Source organism: Thalassophryne amazonica, chromosome 10, assembly GCF_902500255.1.
Source record: "Thalassophryne amazonica chromosome 10, fThaAma1.1, whole genome shotgun sequence".
Classification (NCBI taxonomy): domain Eukaryota; kingdom Metazoa; phylum Chordata; class Actinopteri; order Batrachoidiformes; family Batrachoididae; genus Thalassophryne; species Thalassophryne amazonica.
This window is the reverse complement of record NC_047112.1, coordinates 78,415,999-78,434,214: the sequence shown is the minus strand read 5'-3', so window position 1 is coordinate 78,434,214 and position 18,216 is coordinate 78,415,999. Positions and strand designations below refer to the sequence as shown.

Below are 18,216 nucleotides of genomic sequence, written 5' to 3'. Positions count from 1 at the left end.
GTGTGTATATGTGTTATAAGTGCTACAAAGTTTTAAAAAGGGGTGGAAATTGCTCCTGCACTGTTTTAGTTATGTAGGATGACAGGCACACATGGGGCTATTTGCAGCACCCTATTCCTTCTCTCAGGGGTAAGACAAAAAAAAAAAATTACATTTCCTTGTGATTGTTCTGATGGAAATTTGTGCTTCCTTCCAGGTCACATCATGGCTTACAGGAAGGTGTGTGATGCCCAAGGTGGCCCATTAGTTGGTGAAGGTCTGCACTGTTCTCGTGGTTTAGACCTGGACTGGGAGCTAGAGAAGGAGGAGTTACAGGAGCCAGGACCCAGCTTGGATCCTATGCAGATGCAACATGCAGAGTGCCAGAGATCTGGTAAGATTGGTATTTCATTGTAACCACTTTCATTTAGCTTGCACCTTGCAACAGACCTTTAAATATTTATTATTTCACAGTATATTTTGTAAAATAGACTTTAAAGTAGTATATTTGGTTTCACTCCAAACAGTAGATGCATTTACATGGACAGTAATATTCTGAACTTAAACTACACACATTCTGAATAAGACACATTGCGAAATAAACAGCATTTTATGATTACCAAAAAGTGAATAAGGCCATAATCAGAGTAATAAGCAATAATCTAAGAAATGATAAAGAAGAGTTTATTGTAATGTGTTGATAATATGATGTGGTGGAAATGAGGAGGTAAAGGCACTGGAGGGCAGGTTCCAGCTGCAAGAAGCCAGATGGGCAGTGGAGCTGGTGGTGGCTGTGGACTGTACAAAAGACAAAAACACAAAAACTTGAATAATCAAATAAATCCAAACAGGGAAAGCACAGACAAGGAGCAAGAAGGTTAACCACAACTAAACTTGAGGCCAGTATTACCACTCTGTAGACGGAAAGATCTGGTGGCATCCTCCTGTTCAGCTGAGGCTTAACTAGTACGCCGCTGATTGATCCAGGTGTGCCATAACCACAGGTGTAGATGATGATCAGCTTCACTGGGAGAGAAAACACAGGAAGAAGGGGAAACAACAAAAAGTAGAAAAGTAGACTGATTCTCCAGACCACAATAGTACCCCCCACCCCCAGAAGCAGCTGACTTGAAACTTATCTAGACAAGGGAAATCTGACTGTTTAATTAAAACAAAGCATCACCCCTCAAGGAGAGCTTCCAGGTGACCCACCCGGCCTGTTTGGATGGGCCCTATAAACGCCCCAGAGCAAGGTCCAGGATGAGGGAGTGGTACACCCAAGAGCACTCCCAGTCCATCAGGTACTGGAATCCCCAACCCTGACAATGCACATTCAGCAGGCGCCACACAGTCCAGGCCAGCTGGCCATCCACAAGCCAGCAGGAGGTGGGATCGGCCGGAGGGTACAATGGACAGTATCAGTCCGATCGTAGACGATCAGCTCCACTGACAGAGTGAACACAGGAAGGAGGGGGAACAACAAAAAGGAACCAGACCGATTCTCAACAAATACAACAGGTCCCTGGAGCTCTCCCCACTCTCACTTATTTCACGGCCTTTGTTTGATCTCACCAAGATTTGGTGGTTGACAGTTGCCTGGAGAATCAGCTATAAGAACAGTGGCAAACCAGGCAAGTACCACAATCTAAATACACAGTCTTGTTCAGAATAAGGTCAGTACTCGGATTATTGCTGACCTTGTAAACATGGTGTTAAATATTCTCTATTATAGCATTAAATTAATTCCATTATAGTAGAAATAATTTTTATTAAACAGCAATTATTCAAATCAATCAAAGTGTTAAATAAATTCTACCATTGTGCTAAACCAGTTTTATTATAGTATAACTGCAGTGTTAAATATACCAGATTTTTTGTCTTTCATGCAGATATTCATGTGATGTGCTACTCTTGTTTCAACTTTAATTCTAATCCAATTACATTTTTTTTTCGTAAATCTGATTGGTTAATCGTGTGAGAGTTCAGGCCATATAATATTGGGTGTATGGTTACAAAATATTCAAACGTTTCACATTTGATGTATTACTCTGCGTCCAGAACACACGCTGCTGCGCAGATGTCAATAATGGCATATTCAGCTGAGAGTGAGAGATGTGGCATAGTGACAACACTGCAGAAATGGGTGAATTTAAGTTACCATATGAAAGTATTGGATTCTGGATTCTGATTGGATATGGATTCTGATACAGAATTACTGATTCACATTTAATGGATTACTCAGAGCCCTGACCACTGCTGGAGTGACGGTAAAGATGCTGTTGCTAACTGTAAGACTCGCTGACTGAATTACCTAAAGAAAAATAGACCGAATTACCTACAGAAAAATAAACCATGCAAAGGATAAAATTGGGTTAGAATGGGAATAACCCCCTTGTGTCTGATGATTTGCAGATGTTCATGCTGGATTACGGTTGCATATATCCATTTTACTGGCTCCACTAACACATCGCCGGTAAGGGCCTCTTCACACATAGTACGAATGTGGACGAAATAAGCACGAAGCAGGAAATGTATGCAATTTGTGTAACATCTGAGCTGCCGCTAACACTTCGTACAGCTGTTGCTACAAATCGGAGCTGCCTCTAACACCTCGTACACCTGTCGCTACAACTATTTGTGCACACCAGCAGCTGAAAGACAGAGGATGCCCTGTGAGAGTCCATTCGATCCCTCTCGCGGCAGGTGTCGGCCAATTTCTAACTGACACACACGAACATCCAACGCGGCTTGCTTGACACAGAAAATGTGTGGCCAGTCACTCTTTTAGGACAAAAACAGTCAGCAGGCGATCACTTTTGAGTTGGCTGTGAAATTTGTCTTAGTGCCCCACGAGTGTGGCTTTGCAAAACAGCAACACGTGAGGTGCCAGAGTGTCAGCCCCCCCCCACACACACACACATATGTGCCGTGCGTGTGAATCGTGTGTGTGTTGTTGTGCTCCCCCCATCCGTAAACATGCAGCATGCCGGGGGGCGCACTTGCATGAACTGCTGATATATGGATGTACAGATGGTATGTTGACGTGTGCGCTGGACTGACAGGGGGTGTGTCCGCCCACAGCAGCTGCTGTTGGATTTCTGGTTCTGGACGTCACGGCTGGGAAACATATACCGTGTTTGGATGGACATGAAGTTCCACTGTGATGCACATATGTCTGCTTGCTGTCTTCACACGGACATGCATAAAAACATATGTCGCTGTTGTGACGGGCTGTGGCGAGCGCGCGCACAGTGCGCACATTGACAGACTGCCCCAGGTGAAACGGGCCGTCAGATCATAACACGCAGCGAGCGATCTGAATGTCACGTGACCCACGTGACCTCTGTTCCACATGACGCAGTGTCTGCGGCGCGCCGTCCACAAGACACGCGTGTCATGAAGATGTGGACATGATGAGCGCACCCTGCTTCTCATTCATGTCATTTCATGACTGTACGTCTGTGACCATGGGTCATCTACAGAGGAACAGATGGTTCACACTTGATAAGAGGGATTCAGTGAAATGCAGTGTTTTTTTAATGGTGTGTGGTTTTATTTTTTTTAATATGTCCATCTCTGTTGATTTCAGGCATTTTCCTGCACCATTTACAGGCCAGCAATGGTAGCTCAGTGGTTAGGCTTTGGGCTTGCAATCAGTAAAGTGCAGGTTTGAATCCTGTGGGTGGCACTTTTTTCCCACAGCAGTGGTGCGATGTGGTTCCGCAGGTACCAGCTGGTTTTTATTTTTTATTTTATTTATCATGCTCCAGTTGCTGGCACTGTGTTCATGCACAAGCGTGCACAAAACTGTCGCAGCGGGATCGTACATGCCTGCCCGTCGGCGCGATGTTTTTGTGGTTAGCTAATTTGAACGGTTTTGCGCTGTTTCACCGTAATTCGACCAAATTCGCACTATGTTTGAAGGGGGCCTAAAGCTCAATTTGTGACCATATAACCAGCATGAACGTCCGCAAATCATCAGACACAACAGGGTTATTCCCTCATTGAAATCCAAAGAGTACCTTCAGAGGAGTGTAATTTACAAAGTCAATCATATCATGTATCATTTAAACAGAAAGCTCCAGTTGAAGACACTTAATCAAAATTATTTCCTTCATGCACATTTTCATATGTTTTGCCTTCTTTCTGTGAGGTTTTTATTGAAATCTGCTAAGTGGTTTAGGAGGAATGGCATTTACAAGGCTCATGGACAAACAGACTGATGAATGGTTAATCAGGGTCATTTCAATACCCCCCGCCCCAGCTTGCAGGGGCTATTAACGTCACATCAAGTTAATTTGAAATGGTCAAGCGTAATTGGGTCATGGCTACAGCTGGGCTATTTTTGTATATGTATACCTGGGAGATTTAGGATTGACTTTATTGATTATATTTGAGGCCCACTTATGCTTGTGTCTTTGCTCTTGTTATGAGATCCTGATCTCTTATAAGCTTTGTCCCGGCTCATCAGGTGAACATCCACTCCCCCAACCCCACCCTGTTTCTGAAAATACTTGTTGCCATCTTGCTGTGCCAGCCTGCTCTCTCCATCTTTTGCTTGTAATATGACTGTCAACCCTTCCATTTGGCATGTGATTTTCTTTTTTTTCTGCCACTTAAATTTATGTAAGTTCTTAAATTGCTGATAGTGATGCTTGCTATTTAATCCAAAATGCTTCATGTGCAATTAAAATTCAAGCAACAGTAATGTTACAACTGTTAATACATGTAGATAACTATAAGACTGTCAGGTATAATATGCAGCAGATCTCACTTTTGTGCATTATGATGTGTTTGTAATGAGGATATTAATCTATCACGGCAGTTACTATGTAAATTGTCCAATGTCAGGGGAGTTCTCATGGCGATTTTCTCAATTGATAGTAAAACATTTTTCTACACTAATGAGAGTTGCACAGCTCATGGCAGACACACACAAAATGTATTAAGAACATTAAAACCCAGATCAATGTTGTCATTTTGTACTTTGACATTTGGCGCTATGAAGTCATTCATCATATCTTTTAGTTTATGTAAATCTTTTTGGTTGAATTTGATTTAATCATATTGATGACTGTATTAAATGTCAAAATGATGATTTTGGACACGTAGCATATAAAATTTTAATTTGGACTTCTCGCTATGACTAAGATATTGTCCCAAACCCAATTAACACTGTCTTCCTCCAGTGTGATATTACACAACCAACTCCAGAATGATTTTAAGAACAGGACAATGGTTCAAGCTCAATTTGACTTAATTTCTTTTCAGGGTGTTCGGACCCTGGGCCCGACCCTGAGCTGCTGGAACACATCCAGCCATCTGTCTCTGTTTCACCACATGGGCATTTCGAACGACTACAAGAAGATCCGAATTACATTTCCCACTTTACCAGGGCTCCAGGCCACAAAGGCCAACGTCAGCTCCACTGCTTTCTGCTCAGGCAAGCCAAGATAAAGAGATTTTTATTGATGTACTTCACTGAATGTTTAAAACTGTAGTAAAAATATCCAACTATTACTGTGTCATATTTACAAATTATGTTTTGTAGTGGTCACAAATGCAGAACTGTACAAATTCAAGAAAGATTTTGTTCACAAAATATGCATTCAGATGAAACAGAAGATGAGTTAAAATCAAAATAACAAACTCGGTGAGAATCTAAATGTGTACAATCTTATTTGTCTCATTACACCTGCCAGTGTAGAGCAGGTAGCACAGTGAATGAGAAGTTCTCCTACCATTATGGAGATGTACATTTGATCTTGGACAAGATCCATAAGACCAGATTTACTAAGATCCCAAATGATGATGGCTAAACTGTATGGACAATCCATGAAGTGTGTACAGATATAGGTGCATCATCTCACATGGCGCTGCACGCACAGCTTGGGGTCTGTGAGGCATAGCGACAAAATGTACTCTGGTCCACCTGTTATGCATTGAGATATTTTTATACAAACTGTTAAAATTTTTCTAATATGCCGCAACATTTACAATGAATGATTTTTCGTCATTCTGCAGTGCCCTCCAAAAGTATTGGAAAACTTGGCATTTAATTTGACATTTTAATTTGTTTACACTTGTAGGCCCAGACATTTCCAGTTCTGCTGCTTGCCCCCTCGTCTTTGCAAAGCATGTTAATTCCTCTCAGTATGCTAACATGAGAGGTCTCCACGGTAACACTCGGCCCTGCAGCCACACCCGCAGAGGTTGCTACCTGTAATGACAAAAGCCAAACTGCCTGTTTGAATTAAATCTCATCAGCCCAACATACTGTATGTGCCAGTATGGGCACATGTCTGTGGAAGGAACTCTGTGTGAGTTTGAAATTGAATTTTTAAGGTTGAATTTTTTTAGCATCAAAATCAGTTTTAAGTTGAATTTCTAAGGTTGAATTTGTTTAGCATCAAAATATTCAACCTCAAAAATAGAAAAGCAGGCGATCGTATGCAAGTAAATTTGTGCCATCAGAGTTTGAAATTGAATTTCTAAGGTTGAATTAGTTTAGCATCAAAATATTCACCCTCAAAAACTTCAACCTCAAAAATTCAACCTCAAAAATAGAAAAGCAGGTGATCGTATGCAAGTAAATCTGTGCCATCAGAGTTTGAAATTGAATTTTTAAGGTTTAATTTTTTTAGCATCAAAATCAGTTTTAAGTTGAATTTCTAAGGTTGGATTTGTTAGCATCAAAATATTTAGTCTCAAAAAGTTCAACCTTAAAAAAATTCAACCTCAAAACATTAGAAAAGCAGGGAGAAACAATCAATCCCTGTCTCAATCATCCAATGTTCAGCAATGTATCACGTCGTCGTTGTCTTCTTTTGATTTGGTCTCATGTCACATGACCAGTGGAGCAAAACATGATTGGTTGAACGTTGGATGATTGAGACAGGGAATCAATGGTTTCTCCCTGCTTTTCTGTTGTTTTGAGGTTGATTTTTTTTTTGGGGGGGGGGGGGGGTTAGGTTGAATTTTTGAGGTTGAATTTATTTATTTATTTTTTTAGGATGAATATTTTGATGCCAAACAAATTCAACCTTAGAAATTGTCCATATTACAGTGGCTGTTAGACTCCGTCCAGACAGACACACTTACTTCCAGTGCCTGTGATTGCTGTGTAATGTCCAGAATGAGCATGATATCACAGATCCATTGTCAGTCCACCTCATGTGTTAGATGTATCTGCAATGTCATGCTATCATGGCTGTTAGACCCTGTCCAGGTGGCTGCACATCGTCAGCACATCTCTGTGGCACACTGACATGGGACCTTCTTCTTCTGAGTTCCTTCCATGCTCCACTTTCTGCTACTGTATATGGGCACATGTTTTACACCAGATGTCCCTCCTAATGCAACTCCAGCTCAACATGGTTAAACAACTTCATGGTGTTGCCAAGCGGTCTCACAGCCCAGTACCAATCAGAACCTATTCTGCTTCATTTCTGAGAGCTGATGGGATCAAGTGAACTTAGCTATTGTACTTATAAAGTACAATAGCTGCAGTACCGCTGTAAGAAAATAGTACAGGGTATCATCTTGTCTTTTTGGTTCTCTTGTATCATTTCTGTTGTCCACGTTTTTCATAGGCACTTCCTGGCAGGGGTGGGGCTTTTTTTCTTGGGGCTCATGATTGGATGGTTCGCTCACAAACCCAGTCGGAAACCACTTGTTCCTCCATCTGACAGCTCTGACCTACTCGAGGAGCTGCTGAAAGGCATCACAGCTGACAAGATAGATGCCCTCCAGAGGTAAGCTTGCAAATTGCGCAGATGAAATTTAATTTAAAATAAAAATTTTGAATGAATGCAAAGAGTTTAATGCTGTATGCTTATAAATGATGGCTTAGATCAATGCAGATATCAGCGCTGAGGGAGACGTTGTTGAAAGCTTTAGACAAATGTTCTAGATTTGTGTGAGTTGAATTTGAGGAATTTTGTTTGAGTTTTATTTTATTGAAGCAGATAGCCACTGCAACCTAGATGAGTGGCAGAAAATGAAAATGAAGCATTGTCAGGGACAAATGAACAGCGACGATGGTGGATGTGGAGTAGTTGTGGAGCAGTGGTCACCAATTGTGCACATGGAAACTGCTTTTCATGCATAGTTCTATTCTAACTCACTCTTCTAGAGCTATTTTACTTTGTCAAGTTGTTTTCAGCACATCAAAGGCTGACAAACACTAGATCAAGCTAATTAGCTATACTCAGAGTAATGATTCCACTAGTACGTATGTAGATGTTGAATGCCATCAAAGTGCAGTGGAAACAAAAGGCTTTGATAGGTACTGTTAGCAACTGGAAGCACATAGATAGATAGATAAAGATAACATAGGACCTATGCAAGTATACAGTCGAGCAGTCTTAGATATGTTTCAGAAGATTTCAAGGTAGAAAATAAGTACTGTGTAGATGATGGTGTCAGGATGAGGAGGATGTTGATGTGACAAGAATGTGTGGAGACGAGGATGTGGTTGGTGTCTACACTCTGTGACATGACCGCATGATCTTTCTGGATGTGGTGGTGAACAATTTAGTCATTATATTGTTCTTTCTCCAAGTGAGGGGGTCCTTTGGAAATTTGATGAAGTGAGCATTTGATTTAAAACTAAAGTCAATGAACTATCAACAGTTTTTGTGCATTGATAATGCTTGAAAAAATTTCTTAACTTGTATAAAAGTGAACAATGTCAGCTGTCATCATATGTGACAGTTGAGGGATAGATGCCAATATTTTTAAGCACTGGTCCCACAGGCTACCAAAGCTCTAAATTTGATCACTAATGCATTTTTTTTTTGTATCCTGCATATAAATATAATTAATACAATATAGAAAAACCAACTTTTTTCAAGATATATTTCATTCACTGTGATACTTTAATGAATTAAACTTCATTGACAAATATACATAACAACTTATTTAAATTGAATTTCATTTCATCAGAAATGAAATTCTGTAATTATGTGTATTCTTACTGTAAGTGATGTCCACTTTTCAAATGAATTGTGATGTGGTGTGTCTTGATGGTATTCTTTCAGAAGAACAATGAGCTAGACGTCACAGCAAGTCAAGAAAGCTGCCAACACATTCTGCAAAACATCTGTCATTGAAATGTGCCATATTCCAGCCACTCAAAAATCTGCCTCCACTCACTCCTAAATTATTTTATTTTTTCCATTTAATTTCATACTCTGACATTTGTTTTTTTCTGGTTCAAACTGTCATCACAGTAGCAGTTTGAGCAGGCTTGGTATACCTGTCTTTGAATAATCCTAACATATTGGTAGATATGAGATAGCCAGCAACAATTATCATACTCAGACAGACTAAAATTATTATGCCTTCACTATATTCATGTCTCTACATCACAAAAAAAATATATTTGCACTTTCGTATTGTCCCAGGGTTGTAGATATGTGTATAACTTAGCAGATCGCTCTCTTTCTGCCTGTAAAATTCCATGATGCAATAATTCAATAATTTTGAATTGTTTCCTGGAGATAAACACTGAAAATCCACAGTATAGATACAGATAAGATGAGAAATAAAAACACAAAGACAGCTCTGATTTCTTAACATACATAGTCATCGGTCTAACTGAGATAATGTCACAAAACTTTCAACCAAAGCACCCAGGTGGTGGCCATCTTACACTCTAAAAAATGAACCGCTGCCTCAAAAAGTAATGTAAGAATTTGCATACATTTTTTTTAAAAGTTATTTCAACTTAACTAAAGTTATTTCAACTTAACTTGAGAAGTCTTGTTGCATAAATTCAGTTGAAAGTTGAAATATCTAAGTTGAAATAAATTTTAAAAATCTATGCAAATTGTTAAAACAAATTTTTCTTTGTTATACATTGCTGCATACAGAATTGTCTAAATCAATTATAAACAAGGAAAGATTCAATTTGAGTATCAAGAATGACTTCCTCATGTTGCTTGCTCCAGATATGCAGGAAAATGTGACAAAATTGTCCCTTTGTTGTTAGGATCTGCCCCAGCCCGGGGTTCATATCTGGGTTTTCCCCTTATTTGGGTGTAGGCCATCTCTGACGGTTTTACAGTTTTAATTTCATTTCATTATACGTCTGTTGGGAAAGTGTAGGTACACGGACCCACAACAGGGGGCGCAAATGAACGGACAATGGAGTAGGTCAAATAACAACACTTTACTGTTGTGAATGTGCACAACAAATACAACAGATTACAACAATGGACAAAAGTCAATTCACAAAGATGTCATGTGGGCAGGCTCGAAGATAGGAGACGCCTGTCCAAAGCAGAACCGGAACCACATGATTTCCTCCGCCACCAGACCCCAGGAATACTGGAACCGCCAAGTCCCGAACTCCCAGGTGGCCACTGCCTCCGCGTGTCGGACCTGGTACTGCTGGCGAGGAACAAAAAGCAATTAAATGAGGGCGCGTTTGCACCCAGGAATCCGTATAGCAGGAATGCTACCTCCACCTCTCGTTGGAAAAGTAGTCCACACTAACAATGCACAAGTCACAAAAAATACTGTCAAAACAGTCAGCTGAGGTACGTTACCTTCCAGGTAGAACGATATCTCGGCAAAGAGGTGGAGGCGTCGTCCTGCTGATATTCCCCTGTTGATCAGATGATGGGTAACAGCTGTTGCAGGTGATGCGTGACAGCTGTCACCCTGGCTGCTCCTGTGAGGCGGCTGCGCCCTCTCGTGCCTGAAGCCCGCACTTCAGGCAGGGCGCCCTCTGGTGGTGGGCCAGCAGTACCTCCTCTTCTGGCAGCCCACACAACAGGACCCCCCCCCTCAACGGGCGCCTCCTGGCGCCTGACCAGGCTTGTCCGGGTGGCGGCGGTAGAAATCGGCCAGGAGGGCCGGGTCCAGGATGAAGCTCCTCTTCACCCAGGAGCGTTCTTCGGGGCCGTACCCCTCCCAGTCCACCAAATACTGGAAGCCCCGGCCCATCCTACGGACATCCAAAAGCCGGCGTACAGTCCAAGCCGGCTCGCCATCGATGATCCGGGCAGGAGGCGGTGCCGGACCCGGAGTACAGAGGGGTGAGGTGTGATGTGGTTTTATCCGGGACACGTGAAACACAGGATGGATCCGCAGTGAGGCCGGAAGCTGAAGCCTCACCGCGGCTGGACTGATGACCTTAAGGATCTTAAATGGGCCGATGTAACGGTCCTGTAGCTTGGGGGAGTCCACCTTGAGGGGAATGTCCTTTGTGGATAAACCACACCTCCTGCCCTGGCCGATACGCAGGGCCGGGGCCCGCCGACGGTCTGCATGGGCTTTTGCCCTCGTCCGGGCCTTTAGCAAAGCAGAACGGGCGGCACGCCACACCCGACGGCACTTCCGTAGGTGGGCCTGGACCGAGGGCACACCGACCTCTCCCTCAACCACCGGAAACAACGGGGGCTGATACCCCAGACATACCTCAAAAGGGGAGAGGCTGGTGGCTGAAGACACCTGGCTGTTATGAGCATACTCGATCCAGGCCAAATGGGTACTCCAGGCCGCCAGGTGCGCGGCAGTCACGCAGCGCAAAGCCTGTTCCACCTCCTGGTTTACCCGTTCTGCTTGCCCGTTGGTCTGAGGGTGGTACCCGGACGAGAGACTCACAGTGGCCCCCAGTTCCCGGCGGAAGCTCCTCCAGACTTGCGAGGAGAACTGGGGACCGCGATCGGAGACGATGTCTGTTGGAATCCCATGCAGCCGGACGACGTGGTGGACCAGGAGGTCCGCTGTCTCCTGGGCTGTTGGGAGCTTCGGGAGGGCCACGAAGTGGGCCGCCTTGGAGAACCGGTCCACTATCGTGAGGATGGTGGTGTTGCCCTGGGACGGCGGGAGGCCCGTGACAAAATCCAGGCCGATGTGGGACCAGGGGCGATGAGGCACAGGCAGCGGCTGGAGTAGGCCTGGTGCCCTGCAATGGTCAGCCTTGCCCCTGGCGCAGGTGGTGCAGGCCTGGATATAATCCCGGACGTCGGCCTCTAGGGACGCCCACCAGAAGCGCTGCCAGACAACTGCCACGGTTCTTCGCACCCCTGGATGACAGGAGAGCTTGGAGCCGTGACAGAAGTCCAGGACTGCAGCCCTAGCTTCTGGTGGGACGTATAGTTTGTTCTTCGGCCCAGTTCCGGGGTCCGGGCTTCGTGCCAGGGCCTCCCGGACGGTTCTCTCTACGTCCCAGGTGAGGGTGGCCACGATAGTGGACTCCGGGATGATGGGTTCCGGTGGATCCGACAACTCCGCTTGACTTCATCTTCATTACCCGGGACAAGGCATCCGATTTCTGGTTTTTGGTCCCGGGATGGTAGGTGATCCGGAAGTCAAAACGGCCGAAGAACAGTGACCAGCGGGCTTGCCTGGGGTTCAGCCGCTTGGCGGTCCTGATATACTCCAGGTTCCGGTGGTCAGTGAAAACCGTGAATGGCAACGGACGTTCCCTCCAACAGATGTCTCCACTCTTCAAGAGCCTCTTTCACCGCAAGGAGCTCTCGATTGCCGACGTCATAGTTCCGTTCGGCCGGGGTCAACCTGCGGGAAAAATAGGCACACGGGTGAAGGACCTTATCGGTCTTCCCGCTCTGGGAAAGCACAGCTCCTATCCCTGAGTCAGAGGCGTCCACTTCAACCACTAACTGGCGACTAGGATCGGGCTGCACCAGAACGGGTGCAGATGAGAAGCGCCGTTTCAACTCCTTGAACGCGGCATTGCAACGATCCGACCAGGTGAAGGGGACTTTTGGTGAGGTCAGGGCTGTCAGGGGGCTAACTACCTGACTGTAGCCCTTAATGAACCTCCTGTAGAAATTTGCAAAGCCGAGGAACTGTTGCAGCTTCCTACGGCTAGTGGGTTGGGGCCAGTCTCTCACCGCCGCAACCTTGGCCGGATCAGGAGCGACGGAGTTGGGGGAGATGATAAACCCCAGGAAGGACAAAGATGTGCGGTGAAACTCACACTTCTCGCCCTTCACAAACAGCCCGGTTCTCCAACAACCGCTGCAGGACCTGATGTACATGCCGGACATGAGTCTCAGGATCCGGGGAAAAGATGAGTATATCATCTAGAAATATACGAAGACGAATCGGTGCAGGAAATCCCGCAAGACATCATTAACTAATGCTTGGAACGTCGCGGGGGCGTTTGTGAGGCCGAACGGCATGACCAGGTACTCAAAGTGACCTAATGGGGTGTTGAATGCCGTCTTCCATTCGTCTCCCTTCTGGATCCGAACCAGGTGATACGCATTTCTAAGATCCATGTTGTATGGCTGGGGGGCCTGGCTGCCTTTTTGTTTCTGTCTTTTGTTTTTCCTTCCAGGTGGCTTGCATTTGGAACTGAGTGGCTGTGTTGCTGAGTTTATCAGGACCTCACCCTGATCACCTGAGGCTGATCACCTGCGGCTCATCAGGACTCACAGCTGTGGTGCATCTGCATGGATTGGAACATGGTGGCATTTAAGACTGGAGTGCACAGTGTGTATTTGCCAGAGACTCGACCTTGTGACCAGACGGGTGAGATCGTCGTCTCAGGAGCCATCTCATCATTAGTGGATGCAGAGAACGTCCAGGGTTTGATGCACGGTCTGTGAAAGAGGAGGGGGTGAGGTCTCACGCTCGTCAGCACACTTCCTGAGGTACGTTAGATTTTGTGACTAACATTTATACAGTCAGTAAATGTGGTGTCCCTCACACCTTTATTATATTGAGCTGTATGTTAGTCATGTATCGGCTTCCACTGCAGTGGAGTTTTGTGAACTGGATGTTCCATGCCTGCAGGTTGGGAAGCTGATTAGTAATCAAGCCAGGAAGTGTTTGCTGTTTGTACACCTTTAAGTGTTCTCTCTGTGTGTAGAGTGTGGACTCACATAATGGTTCCTTCTTTCACAGACTCGGTTTGTTGCGGCCACCTGGGGGGTGTCGGCGGGGTCCTTGGGTCCGAACAGCTTCTGGCTCCGGACCGTTAGCGCTGCTGGGAGCGCACCACGCCAGACCGCACTTTCTTTTGTTGTTTTTTGTATCACTGTTATGTATTAAATTCAGTTAGCCTTTGTACCGTGCTCTGCTTATTTCATACTGGGTCCTTCAAACGCTGGTCAGTTCTCCGAGCTGCGTCCGACACATAACAATCCAGCTTAGTAAAGATTTTGGCTCCATGCAGGGGGGTGAACACGGAATCTAATAATGGCAACGGGTATCGGTTGCGAACCGTAATCTCATTCAGCCCCCTGTAATCAATACATGGACGAAGTCCGCCATCTTTCTTGCCCACAAAAAAGAAACCTGCCCCCATCGGAGAGGTGGAGTTCCGGATCAGCCCGGCAGCTAATGAGTCCCGGATGTAGGTCTCCATTGATTCGCGCTCAGGTCATGAGAGGTTGTACAGCCTGCTGGACGGGAACTCAGCGCCTGGAACCAAATCAATGGCACAATCGTACGGACGGTGCGTGGGAAGGTTGAGTGCCAGATCCTTGCTGAAGACGTCAGCAAGATCGTGGTACTCAACCGGCACTGCCATCAGATTGGGAGGGACTTTGACCTCCTCCTTAGCCTGGGAACCGGGAGGAACCGAGGATCCTAAACACACCCGATGGCAGGTTTCGCTCCACTGAACCACCACCCCAGACGGCCAATCGATCCGGGGATTGTGCTTTAACATCCATGGGATGCCCAAAATCACGCGGGAGGTAGAAGGAGTTACAAAAAACTCAATCTCCTCCCGGTGGTTTCCAGACACCACCAGAGTTACTGGTTGTGTCTTGTGTGTGAGTAAAGGGAGGAGGGTGCCATCTAGTGCCCGCACCTGCAATGGCGTAGGAAGCGCCACCAGAGGGAGCCCTACCTCCTTTGCCCATCTGTCTAGCAGATTCCCTTCTGACCCGTGTCCACCAGTGCTCGGGCTTGAAGGGTTAAATCCCCGCTCAGGATTGTGACTGGGAGTCGTGTGGCAATTTGTGTGTGTCTCACTTGAATGTCTTGACCCCCCCTTAGCCCAGTCTCTAAGGGCGAGTGTTGTCGTTTTGGCCGTTTGGGGCAGTCTCTCTGTGTGTGCTCTGTTGAGCTGCAGAGAAAACACTCTCCACGGATCAGCCTCCCCATTTTGGCCCTGTGCGTTTCCCTAACAACGTCAACAGGGGGAGCTGTTGCCCCACAAAGCGCTGTGGCTGTGGAGCGTGGGGAGGGCGGCCCCTTTTCGAACCCGGAAGGGAGAGGGGCGGCGCGTATCCGGTCACGTCCTTCGCCTCGCTCCCGACGGCGTTCCTCTAACCGATTGTCTAATCATATAACGAGATCAATAAGCCCGTCTAAATCCCGCGGTTCGTCCTTGGCCACCAGGAGCTCCTTCAGGACCAACGACAGTCCGTTTACGAAGGCGGCGCGGAGGGCAGTGTTATTCCAGCCGGACCTCGCAGCCGCGATGCGGAAGTCGACTGCATAAGCAGCTGCGCTCCGGCGCCCCTGTCTCATTGACAGCAGCACGGCTGAAGCGGTCTCTCCTCTATTTGGGTGATCGAACACTGTTCTGAACTCCCTCACAAACCCATCATATGTCAGAAGGAGCCGTGAATTTTGCTCCCAAAGCGCTGTAGCCCAAGCGCGTGCCTTGCCGCGAAGAAGATTAATTACATAAGCTATCTTACTAGCATCAGTCGCGTACATGACGGGACGTTGTGCGAAGACGAGCGAACACTGCATAAGAAAGTCCGCGCATGTCTCCACACAACCCCCGTACGGCTCTGGAGGGCTTATGTATGCTTCAGGGGAAGGTGGGAGGGGGCGTTGAACGACCTGTGGAACATCACTGTTACGCACAGGGTCGACAGGAGGGAGAGCCGCAGCAGCGCCCTGAGGGTGCGCTTCCACCTGCGCGGCGAGAGCCTCCACCCTGCGGTTAAGGAGGACGTTCTGCTCGGTCATTAAATCCAACCGAGCCGTGAAAGCGGTGAGGATCCGCTGCAACTCACCGATCATTCCTCCTGCGGACGCCTGTGCGCCCTGTTCTTCCATTGGCCGTTCAACAGTCGGTTGACGCCCCTCGGGATCCATGACGTTGGCCGAGATATCCTGTTGGGAAAGTGTAGGTACACGGACCCACAACAGGGGGCGCAAATGAACGGACAATGGAGTAGGTCAAATAACAACACTTTACTGTTGTGAATGTGCACAACAAATACAACAGATTACAACAATGGACAAAAGTCAATTCACAAAGATGTCGTGTGGGCAGGCTCGAAGATAGGAGACGCCTGTCCAAAGCAGAACCGGAACCACATGATTTCCTCCGCCACCAGACCCCAGGAATACTGGAACCGCCAAGTCCCGAACTCCTAGGTGGCCACTGCCTCCGCGTGTCAGACCTGGTACTGCTGGCGAGGAACAAAAAGCAATTAAATGAGGGCGCGTTTGCACCCAGGAATCCGTATAGCAGGAATGCTACCTCCACCTCTCGTTGGAAAAGTAGTCCACACTAACAACGCACAAGTCACAAAAAATACTGTCAAAACAGTCAGCTGAGGTACGTTACCTTCCAGGTAGAACGATATCTCGGCAAAGAGGTGGAGGCGTCGTCCTGCTGATATTCCCCTGTTGATCAAATGATGGGTAACAGCTGTTGCAGGTGATGCGTGACAGCTGTCACCCTGGCTGCTCCTGTGAGGCGGCTGCGCCCTCTCGTGCCTGAAGCCCGCACTTCAGGCAGGGCGCCCTCTGGTGGTGGGCCAGCAGTACCTCCTCTTCTGGCAGCCCACACAACAACGTCATCATTTAAGTCTTGGTTTGGGGCTGTTAGTTTCTTTACTTTGTATAATGCTTTTGTTACCGGTATAATTCTCTGTTTATCATTTATTGGTGGTTTAGTCATTCATAGCATTGCTTATATTCTGTAGTCTCTGGTTTTGTTTTTTGTTCTTCATTTATTTCCAATTCAGTCAATAGTTTTTATCATGTTTATTGCGTTCACTTGCCGGTATCACGTCCTCTTGTTTTAGTTATTATCTTTAGTTTTCTGGTTTTCCACTCTTGGACACGTCACTTTAGTTCTTAGTTTTGCCCCTTTGTTTTGTCCGCGTTTATTATGGTTAGTTAAGCATGGCACGTTTTGCACCATTAGGTTTTCTGTCACTTATACTCAACAAAAATATAAACGCAACACTTTTGGTTTTGCTCCCATTTTGTATGAGATGAACTCAAAGATCTAAAACTTTTTCCACATACACAATATCACCATTTCCCTCAAATATTGTTCACAAACCAGTCTAAATCTGTGATAGTGAGCACTTCTCCTTTGCTGAGATAATCCATCCCACCTCACAGGTGTGCCATACCAGATGCTGATTAGACACCATGATTAGTGCACAGGTGTGCCTTAGACTGCCCACAATAAAAGGCCACTCTGAAAGGTGCAGTTTTGTTTTATTGGGGGGGGATACCAGTCAGTATCTGGTGTGACCACCATTTGCCTCATGCAGTGCAACACATCTCCTTCGCATCATCCGTGAAGAGAACACCTCTCCAACGTGCCAAACGCCAGCGAATGTGAGCATTTGCCCACTCAAGTCGGTTACGACGACGAACTGGAGTCAGGTTGAGACCCCGATGAGGACGACGAGCATGCAGATGAGCTTCCCTGAGACGGTTTCTGACAGTTTGTGCAGAAATTCTTTGGTTATGCAAACCGATTGTTTCAGCAGCTGTCTGAGTGGCTGGTCTCAGACGATCTTGGAGGTGAACATGCTGGATGTGGAGGTCCTGGGCTGGTGTGGTTACACGTGGTCTGCGGTTGTGAGGCTGGTTGGATGTACTGCCAAATTCTCTGAAACGCCTTTGGAGACGGCTTATGGTAGAGACATGAACATTCAATACACGAGCAACAGCTCTGGTTGACATTCCTGCTGTCAGCATGCCAACTGCACGCTCCCTCAAATCTTGCGACATCTGTGGCATTGTGCTGTGTGATAAAACTGCACCTTTCAGAGTGGCCTTTTATTGTGGACAGTCTAAGGCACACCTGTGCACTAATCGTGGTGTCTAATCAGCATCTTGATATGGCACACCTGTGAGGTGGGATGGATTATCTCAGCAAAGGAGAAGTGCTCACTATCACAGATTTAGACTGGTTTGTGAACAATATTTGAGAGAAATGGTGATATTGTGTATGTGGAAAAAGATTTAGATCTTTGAGTTCATCTCATACAAAATGGGAGCAAAACCAAAAGTGTAGTTATCTTGCCCCGGTGCACT

General features: G+C 46.1%; 1 protein-coding gene across 1 annotated transcript in view; it reads left to right on the top strand.

The window, feature by feature from the left end:
* The first annotated feature begins 204 nt into the window (after positions 1-204).
* Positions 205-18,216, top strand: part of LOC117518136 (inactive N-acetylated-alpha-linked acidic dipeptidase-like protein 2) — a 656,634-nt gene continuing 638,622 nt past the window's right edge. The window contains exons 1-3 of the mRNA XM_034179197.1: positions 205-373; positions 5,251-5,422; positions 7,572-7,733. Coding sequence (XP_034035088.1) covers positions 205-373; positions 5,251-5,422; positions 7,572-7,733 — 503 coding nt within the window. The remainder of the gene's footprint in view (positions 374-5,250; positions 5,423-7,571; positions 7,734-18,216) is intronic.